The 10,680-nt window shown below is 38.5% G+C and overlaps 1 protein-coding gene across 1 annotated transcript in view; it reads right to left on the reverse strand.

The window, feature by feature from the left end:
• The window catches only part of mvb12bb (multivesicular body subunit 12Bb), a gene marked incomplete in the record, with an annotated part of 14,640 nt that overhangs the window by 2,449 nt on the left and 1,511 nt on the right, over window positions 1-10,680 (reverse strand). The window contains 3 exon segments of the mRNA XM_014007179.1: window positions 945-1,035; window positions 2,868-2,963; window positions 10,407-10,507. Coding sequence (XP_013862633.1) covers window positions 945-1,035; window positions 2,868-2,963; window positions 10,407-10,499 — 280 coding nt within the window.

Here is a 10,680-nt window from a genome sequence, read left to right on the forward strand (position 1 = left end):
ACACACACACACACACACACACACACACACACACACACACACACACACACACAAATCACACTTATTCTTTGCTATTTAGTCATTACTAGTCTTTGAATAAGAAATGAGCTTATATTTGTTTCTGGATGACTTGCTGTGCTCAGAGGGAATTGACTGGACACTGAAAAGCCACAAAATTCACATGCATTATTATCATTTTTATCATTTTAGTAGGTAAAATGACAGACGCAAGTGAATCCTCCATAAGCCTTAATGCACAACAGGGATTTAAACTCAATATTCTGGATAGAAATTCATACATAATGTCACAAGTATACATTAAACATGGATTCACATAAAGTAATAAAACATTAAATTACAACACAGCCAAACAAAACATAATCTCTTTTCTTCATTCTGGCAAAAAAAGCATTACTATGCTTTCCTATATTGCATCTGTGTTCTGCTCATTTATTTCCCCAGCAACACCAGGAAGTGCTGTGTAAATGCAATGATAATAAAAATAATAAACAAGCTGTCCTCACTCCCCAAACCAAAATATTATTACATTTCCAAGGCATGGATAGTGAGGGGGGGGGGGGATACGTAGCACTCAAAAAGCACTAAAGCATTGGGGAATGCATTTCATTAATATTAGATAACCCCCCCGCATCTACTGGTCCTCTCCCCAAATAAATACATAAATAAATAAGCCCCTCATAAAGAAAAGCCCAGCTCCAGCTGAGATAAACAATGACTCATGATTCCCTTCTCTTGTACCTCCAGGGCAAAATGTTTATTTTATTCTCACAGTCTGCCATAAATTAAGCTAACCTGCACCCATAAAACATTTACTATCTCAAGCAAAGTTGCCCCCGAGGACCTCCACATAAGCTGGCCGAAGAGTGAAGAAAACAAAAAGAGGAGTGGAGTGGGCCTGTGCTGGGTATTGACTGTTTATTTACTTGTGTCGATGGTGTCTTGCACAGGTATGAAGAACTGTGGTAGTGGGTCCTTGATGTCAATCACCTTCATATCCACAAGAACTTCAGGGCCCTAAAAAAACAGGAGAAGTAGTATAATCATAAAAAATCCTCCAAGTTTAACTTTAAAAAAACACAGAGAGACAGTAAAAGCCCTCCAGTTTTGGGGGTATTAGAAGAGAAAATGCAGTTAATGATGAGGTCAATGATATACTAAAAGCTCAGGAAGTATCTAAAGAGCTCTGGTAATTACTCTGTAAAAGCTGCATTTTTAAAATGAGAGAAGCGTCTGTGAACTTGTAATCATTTTCAACCTTTTGGCGATGAGCTGTGCGATGATGGGAGACAGAGGAGGCAGTCTGATCAACAGAATTGGACTAGTTAAAAATAATCAGAGACTGTGTAGTTGACATTTTCAAGCATGACTCCTTCCTGCCTCCCATTACATTTTCATTTTTTGCCATAATAAATTGCAATAATACACAGCGGCCGTGGAGAGTGGGGCGAGCCAGGCGTGACTCGATCCGTCCGAAAAGCTTGGATTACACCACTGCTGTTGCTTGACTGTCATTACCATTAGAGACATTTTTTATTCATAGTTTTACACTGACATAAGGAGGAATATGGATGAATGTTATTACAATGCATGAAGCCTTGTTTTTCTTTTCTTTTTTTTTTATTCCTTTTTTTTCTGGAGAGATTTTTATTTTTTTTCCATCACAACCTGACAAAAAGGGACTATCTACCTTCAACCTAGAGTATGATAAATCACAAACTATTTACCCCCCCCCCCCCAACATAATTTAGGGGCTAATTTTACAGAATCTGTTTTTGTCATCGACAATTACAGCGAGAGTTCCATTGACTGGCAGACAAAATAGCCTTTGTTGATGGTTCTGTCATGTTTTATTTGTGTCCTAGTCTTTAAAACAATGTAGACAGACATTTTAAGATAATACACAGGAACTGTGGAAAGGCTATTTGTATGCTATATGCTAAACTGGGGGCCAAATTGTGCCCAGGCATGAGGCAGCCGCAGCCAAGCTGCCTGACTTTTAGAGGACGTACGGAAAAAAAAATATGACTTGATTAAGCACTAAAATTGAGAGGATGCAAAGTAATAACAAAAATTTGGGTTTCGTTTACAATGCTGTCTGCCTTCCCCACCTGCAATCCAGGGAAACCTAATTAATAGACAGCCAATAGTAAGCTGCATGAGCTGCGGTTGGACAGGTTGATAACTCTGGTGGTGTAAGCAGGTGTATTTATGGCCACAGAACAGCTGACAGCCAGGCAGAAACACATCAACCGTAGGCTGCAGGCAGGCGAAGAGTCCAAAAATGACCTAACCGCATGATGAGAACTGCAAAGATCATTTTAGACACAGAGGAGTCGAGGCTGCTCGGATTGAGAGTACTATATATATATATATCCACACTGAAAAGCTGCTTTTAGAGGAGCTATGTCGTTCAAAGAAAACACAACGAATTTTCATATTTAAAAACTTTTCTGCACATCATGTTTCAAAAGTCACTGGTTGGTAACAATTTTGTCCACAGGGATGGTGTTGATTGAATAAACTTGAATAGTTAAAATACAGCACATTGTTCTTTCATGAATAAACATAAATAAGATCCTCAGGAGGGCATGAAAAAAACAATATCCCTCCACAGTATTATTACACTGGAATATGCATGCAAATCCATTATTTGTACAACTTCAAAACTGCACTGCCAATGCAGGCCTTTTTTTAAGTGGGACTTTCACAGATCAAAGTGCAAAGTGCATTAAGATATTCTGGTAGCAGGGAGGTTAGCTAATAACTGCTGGCAAACGGAGACTGTGCTTCAGATGAGACGCTGGTGGAAAAAAGGCACGGGGAAGCAGAGAAGTTTGCTTGCTTACTGTTTTCCTGGAGAAGCAGAGGTAGCGAGTGACCTTGGATTTGAATAAACCGTCCTTCCACAGGTCGGCGTCAGAGCCATCTGTTGTTTGTGCAACCTATGTGGAAAAAAAAAGATGAAAAAAAAATACAAGGAGAGGAAAAAAAGACATGCAGAAGGTGGGATAAAGTTAATGTATGTATGCCATGGGCGTGCTGCTTCTGCCTCTTTCTTTGCATACTAGCCTTAATTAACGCTTGCCTACACTTGTGCTCCATCTCATTAGTGCTCTGCGTGGGTAAAGTCTTAGCCTCCAAAAAGGTGGCTAAAAATATCATCCCTTGGGAGCCGGCTGATTAAAGATACCCTGACAAGGATCTGCTTTAATAAGGAAACCAAACTTCAGTGTACTTCAATGGAAAAGCTGGGAATGCATTTGGGGTAAATGTTGAATATATCTTTATTTAGGGAAACCTTCTGTGGTAATAATGAGGAAGACACAAATAAACTGAGAATACTGCATATGCACAAACTGTAGTTTCACTGATATTGCTTTAAAAGGTCAGTTTTGGTAAAAAAATAATAATAATAAAGTTAACACCATCGTAAATCCAAAGATTTGAACACCTCAGTTATTCAGAAAATTGTTTTTTGTTGTAAAAATAAAAATAAAAAGCCATTAAAATAAATAGAGGGCTTTGTATCGACAGCATGTGCACTATAAGTCAACCTCAAGGTTCTGCTATATTTCTACGTAAGTGAAGATGCAGGGCAAAATGCTAAAGCAAAATGTAACCTGCAGACTGCATCTCAAAGACTCTTCAATCGTTCGAGCAAACATGCTTGGCTGAAACGTCATGTCCCATTGGCTATCATCTGAGAATCACCTAAATAACTGCCAGAGGTATTTTCTAAAGGGATCCTTTACAAAGAAGAGTCAATCTAATGAGGTTCATTCAAATGAAGAAGTCATAGATCTCTGCACCCACCCACACACATTACCCCCTTGACAATAATGATGAATGACCCCAGTGACTAGGTAGGGGAATCATGGCATGAGGAGATTCATGCAAAACCACCACTGACTAGATGGGATGAGAGCTCAGACTAGCGTGGGGAACAGAGACAGATAGCAGGATGAGAGAAAGAAAATAAGGAGAAGACGAGCAGGGAGACGGATTGTGGGGTGTCTCCAACAGCAGTTCCATGAAAGGTCCCAGAAGGAGACTATACATCACCAGCCTCCCTCTCCCTTACAAGACAACCCGTCTTGGCCACTTTTTCCAGGTCAGTAGCCAGCACATCCTGTCAGCGTAAACAAAGGGCTCGCTTTGTGAAACCCAAAGTCAAGCTGAGGAGTAACGAGGGCACGGTCCTCCGAGGAGGCACCTCAGGCTTCATCCTGCCACAGCCGCCAGCAGCAGGGAGGCGACGCAGCTTGAATGTGAAACGCCAACTGCTGAGCCACGGCACAAAAAGCAGGAATAAAGTTCTGCCGGCTCGTGAGGCGTTTAAGTTTGCTCTTGTATGGCTTGATCATTAACCAGACTTCAATAAGAGGAGTGTCACATGAGTGACACGAGACATCACAGTTCTAATGCTGAAGTGTGTCATATCATTTGATTTAAAATGCAAAGACAGATTCAGCTGCCACTTGCAGTGATCTGAAAGCCCACCTGTGAAACATGTCTTAAGGGGATGATTAATATTGCTACTCTATGAAGTATCTCTGGAGACAGGCAACATTGGAGGGGTGCTATGAAGCACTAAAAGGCACAGCTGTGAATGCAAAAATATAAAGGCTTGCAATCAAAAATCTCTGGAGAATGTAACCAGGTAAAAGAAGAAATAGGACAGGTAGACAGAAACAAACGATCCCTTCGTAGCAGAATTTGACAAGTTGAAAAAAAACCTCCACATTTTATTCTTAAAACATGACAAGAACAAGATTTTTTGATTATATGCTGGGGTTTAACCACCTAAAAGTCACCTGTTTAAGTTGGACCTGTCAGAATCCAAGATTGGCATAAAATCAGTGTTTCAAATTACTTTACATTTTATATTACAGTGATCTGAGAATCAGCTCTTAAAATGTGACTTTTGCAAACAACCCAAATCTTTTGATCAGCTCCTTATAACGAACGATAACAAACAATGAGAATCGAGTTGCTGACAATAAAAAGCCGTTCATACTTTTATTTTCTTTTATTCTTTGCTTTTTCCCAGAAAACAGGCAGAGGGGTGGAGTACAGCAGCTCAGGGGGAAATGGGGAGGTGGCTCCCGTTTGACAAAACACATGATACCACCCATGTGACAGAATTTCAACATTACATGTCATGATGACTTACATCCCTACCATTTTACAAAACTTGTTCAAAATTGAACGGTTCTTCCAGATCTGGATTCCATCAAAGAGCCATTCATCCCTTCTCTGATCAGCTCCAAGAATGAAATAAATAAAAAGTATAACATTTGGACAACTCGACTAGAAAACCTCTAACTTATTATCACGTCTGATTTTCAGTAAAATTGTAAAAAACTGTTTCCTCAGTTTATTCTTGTTGTATCATTTTTTGTCAAATAAATTTTACATGTTCCTAATTACATGTTTTGCTAATACTGATGACCTTCACCTTTGATTGACGCCTCACTTACATAAGTCAGAGCTGACTTGTCCAAATGTTACAACAATAAAAGTTTTCAGAGACTTACTTCTAGGAGAAAAAAGGTAAAAGCAAAACCTTAATTTTTAATTTTTAGAACTTTCCAAGACATCTGTTTTGTGGTTTGGTTGGGTGTCATGGTCCAAAGCTACAGTTACACAACTCAAAAAACAAAACCTAAAACCAATTAGTCAAAGCTGACAAATTGTGCATTGCCTTTTTGTTTGTTTGTTTGTATAAATTAGAAATTCTCATGGATGTGCATTGAGCGAGCTAGATCGAGTTTGACGGAAGTTAGTTTAGCTGTAAATGAGAGGAAACAGCTAGTTGGCACACCACCACTGTAACCCTTAGAGCAGGAGTGAATGAAAGTCTGCGCTGCGGTGTTTGATGTTGGGTGGCTGCTGGTGCTTCAGCAAAGCTCCTGATCCCGGAGGAGCAGTGTTTGATCTGGGCCTGTGCTCTCTTGTGTTAGAACAACCTGCTCAAGTTCAAGTAAGTGCATCGTATCAGAGAGCAAAAGAGCTAATCTGCCCTTTGATCTGCTATGTAAAATATGGGGCAAGTATGGCGAGCAGTCAGTATTAAGGAGGAATTTTAAGACTTTTCAGAATGAATGAAAGGAAAAAAAAAGATATACAGCTTAATATTGTGCCACCTCCACTCTTCAGATGTGCATAAGCTCACTCAACTGAAATGCTTGTTTTTTTCAAATCTGCAGATTAAAGTCCACATAGGGATGTTCAAAAGATTTTCTTGAAGATGGAATTTCAATGCAAAGTGCTGCCAAAGTAGCAGTGTACAGATTTGTGCTACAAAGTTTATGTATTTAAATTTTAAAAATGCATATATTAATGTTTTATGCTTCTAAGTTGTGGGAGTTTGGGCTTGATTTTTCTCACACACAAAAATGATTGTAGGACATTTTAAGGCAGGGGTCCCCAAACTTTTCCCTGTAAGGGCCACATAACTTTTCCCTTCTCTGGTGGGGGGCCGGAGTCAGTTTGTAACAGAAAAACTGTGACTATTGCAGGAGTGCCTAAATGTAAAAAAAAAAAAAATTTTTCCAGAAAGCACAATCAAATAAGCCTCTCTGGGTTTTTCACAGTATGTATTCTGCTGAGCTAACAGTCCACCTTTTAGCTTTGACAGTTTGTTTGCTCACATTTGGCCTTGCAAGCTATCATACTTGTCTTTGTGACGGGATTCATAGTGTCACCGCAGATTGTATTCTTTGAATACCGCCACCACCTCTTGACAGATGAACAAAAAAAATATTTGTTTGTCCACTGCAGCTTAAATGTCCTGCATTCTGAATCAATTTTTCTCTTACCTAATCTTTTCACCATTATTCCATTCTCTCTTTGAGAGGGGCGGGTTTAGGATTTTTTTCTGGGGGTTGCCAGATAGGGGCACAGACCTCAGAAGGGTRGAACAGAATGTCACGTTATATGCGTGAATGTATGAAACAGTTACTAACTAATAATAGTTAATAATGAAAATAGTTCATAACTAAGGAACATTTTATTGCAAAAGTCCAACTTTATAATCAAATATAAATACACATATGTGAAAAAAAAAACTAAATGCTCTCTGGTATTGTTCTGGGGGCCAGACCAAATAGGGAGGTGGGCCGGATTCGGCCCGTGGGCCGTAGTTTGGGGACCACTGTTTTAAGGGATTAATTAGTTCTAAAATGCAGCAGGAAGGCAGCCAAGCGATGAAAAGAGGCTCTGGCTAATAAAGCACAGGCATGTGGTTTGTTGTCTTTTTGTCCTACACGCCAAAAGGGGTGCGACTTGTTACATTACAGTGTAAACTAAATTTAAACTTAATATATGGCCGCTCACAAACACTTATTACTCATCGGAGAGTTTATTAAATAAACTGCAGACACAAGATCATATTTAATTGATGTTTTTCTGTGATAAGGACACAGACGCACCAATTCCTCACACAGATAAATGCTTGTTGTCTTGACTCTTCTCTCCACATGTTTCCTCCTCCAGTTCTTCCCTCTCATCTCAGGTGGGAGGGGCAAAAACACAAGAGGAATCAAAAAGAGGAATCGAAATTGAGAACTAAAAAGAGGGGAGTGTCAGGGTTGGTACTGGTGATAACTTTGAGAAAACACAGTGTTGTGTTTTATTTGCTAATGTAAATGTAATAGCATCCACAAAGGCAAAATTATTTTCTGACTCATGCTATCAAATACTTAAACACAATCAAATTGTGATCAATTTAGTTTACTTATTAATTTATGTGTGGTTATTTATTTGGAGAAAAAACAAAAAATTGTGTGTTTTTTTCTTTTATTGTTTTTTTTTTTTTTACAAATACAGTAAATTAGAAAACAACACTTGCAAAATTAAAACACACCATTATTTTATTTTATTTTCCATTTTAATGGTTAAAGCAAAGACAAGCTTCATACATTTTGTTAGAGCACCATGGGACCTTCTGGCGGAACTGGAAATCATGGACTGAACTAATGGATCATTATGGTTTCGCTTCTCACCATGAATATGTTTGTCTTATTTAGAGGACATTGAATAATTTATTGTGAGCTGATGATCATATATATATNGAATATGTTTGGAGTATAGCCTAAGTCAATATTTTTAGAAATGTCTTCTGTCTTTAAGCTGTGTTCCAACCACTACAAACTTCTTTTTTGACAACTTTTGTCATTTCCAGTATTGATTTTAAAACAACCATATATTTTATTTTGGATTTAGTTAGCTCAAGCAAAAATCAAACAGTGTGGATATTTCCATTGATCCATTCCATCCATCCCACTTCTTACTTTTAGGATCACTTGTCACTTGTGCCCATATCCAGCAGTAACAAGGGATGGGGTACAAGCTGGACAGGTCCCAAGTCCATCAAAAGGACACGTAGACAGATGAATAATTAATCTTTCACTCACACTTAGTAACAGTTTAGAGTTACCAATTACCCAACAGTCATGTTTTGTTCTGTGGCAGGAAACCAGAGTACCCAGAGAAAACCCACGCATGCACAGAGAGAACATGCAGAAAGATCCTGGACCGGGATTCGATCAACCGTCTTGCTGAGGCAATAAGCCACAGTCCCACCCTAAAGTGGATTTTTAATCAGTTCATTTTTTTTATTTTTACGTTTAGGTTTTAAAAATGGAAAAGCAAACAAAACCAAAGCGCACAGCTTTATTTTGAAAGGGAAAAATCAAAGAACGGACCAGATGGATTTTTACTGCTTCTGTTTTAGTCTGTTTGATTCATGATCTAAACAAGAGTGACACCAAAAAAAAAAAAAAAAAAAAAAAAAATTCTATTTGATTGCAGTCATAATTTCTTCTTTCTTTCCATTCTAAATTGCTGCTGACTTAGTTTCAGATTTCAAATTGCTCTTGTTCTGCCCTTCAGAACATGCAGTTTTTGCAAATCAGCTGAAAGGTGCTGTAGAGAGGCAGAGAAGGGGAAATCTGATGGGGTTTGTCGCTCTCATGTGATGTGCATGAGGTTGCTCTGCCTGTGGCTTCATTCTGATTCCTTCCACCGTCATCTGCCAGAGATTTTAAAGCTGGGAGTGCAGGGTGGAGCAGGAAGAGACAGGAACTGGAAGAAGAGGGAGGGTTTGGGGGCATATGATGAAAACAAAAGGGGAATGAATAGGAAGACAGAGGAGGAAGAAAACAGATCAGCCCTTGAGCTTGTTTGGAGCTTTGTTTAACTTGTGTTCGTCTCTTTCTACGCTCTCCAACTCATTTACAGCATTGAAAAGTTCTCGTTAACCACCCGATCCCCCTCTACTTCACATCCTGACATGTTCTTTTGAATAGGAGGAGCTCAACTAAAAGAATACATGGGGACAATTTGAAATGATGTATTCTTCAACCAAACATCATTAAACCCTTGCCTCTGGTGTATCAACAATACTTGTGGCAAACTATAAAGGGAATCCTCCTAACCATCAAAGCAAACTGCATGAATAAGTCATCTAACAGCTACAAGAATAAACAAAAAAATAAAATAAAATAAATGCCATGGAAAGCTGCCAACATCCTGACTGAGCATTTCACTGTGAAACCACTTGCAATCGTGCAACTAACAGAGGGGAACATAAAATAAACTATTGACTGAATCTTGGATCACACCTTCCACCACATTTCTTTTTGTTTTAAAAATAAAAGGATACAGCTACATGTTTGATTTAAATAATGTAATTAATATAAATCTAAAGATTAGACAATTTAGGAAAACAGTAAATCAAAAAAGCAGTGCTGGAAGAACATTGTTCTGCAGTTGGAGCTGCTTCATTAGTAGCTGGAGTACATGTAGGGTAGATGTTTACAGTCATGACTGTTGTAATTAACTCCAGTCACAGCTGCAGCTCTCTTCTTCTGACTACCGGAGTACTAAAACTCTTTGGATTGTTGTAGGCATGCAAAGAACGAGGGTTGTGTGACTAATTTTTTTGTGCTCAAGTTCTTTTTCTCATTTATCTATATTCCAGTGCTGATTTTTGAATTGTATTGGATAAATTGTCACAAAAAGACATACCAAGGGTCCAGGTGTAGCAGACCAAATTAACCACTGATTAATTAGCTGGTTGTGGCAGCCATCTTTAAATTAATTGATTCTAAAAGTTAATAGGCCATAGATTTATATTCTGAGTTTTCTTTAAAATGTGCCCAGTGACTCATGAGGTATCTTGCATTAAACAAGTATCAGGTATCAGACATAAAAAACAAAACAAAACAAAACAAAAAACGAAACAATTCATTCAAAAAAACAAAAACAAAAAACAAACAGGTTCTGACTGGGCATAAACATGATTGTCGACTTTTGTTTTTTTAGCATTGGGCAATAACTACCTGTAAAAACTAAATAGGAAGCAAAACATCTCTACTCACGACATAATAACCTTCAGGGGTTTTGCTGAGTGCAGTGACCACCCCAACAGCAGTGATGGGGTCTGTGGGCAGCTGGTTGTTTTCATCAGACATGCTGCACTCTGTTAAGAAATCAGACAAAAGTAATTTTGGTGCTTTTCTAAAGACGCCACAAAAATATAACAACAACAACAACAACAACAACAACAGCAGCAGCAACAACAACAACAATAACAACAACAACAGCAACAACAACAATAACAACAACAGCAACAACAACAACAACAACAACAAT

Source organism: Austrofundulus limnaeus, unplaced genomic scaffold, assembly GCF_001266775.1.
Source record: "Austrofundulus limnaeus strain Quisiro unplaced genomic scaffold, Austrofundulus_limnaeus-1.0 Scaffold40, whole genome shotgun sequence".
Taxonomy (NCBI): Eukaryota; Metazoa; Chordata; class Actinopteri; order Cyprinodontiformes; family Rivulidae; genus Austrofundulus; species Austrofundulus limnaeus.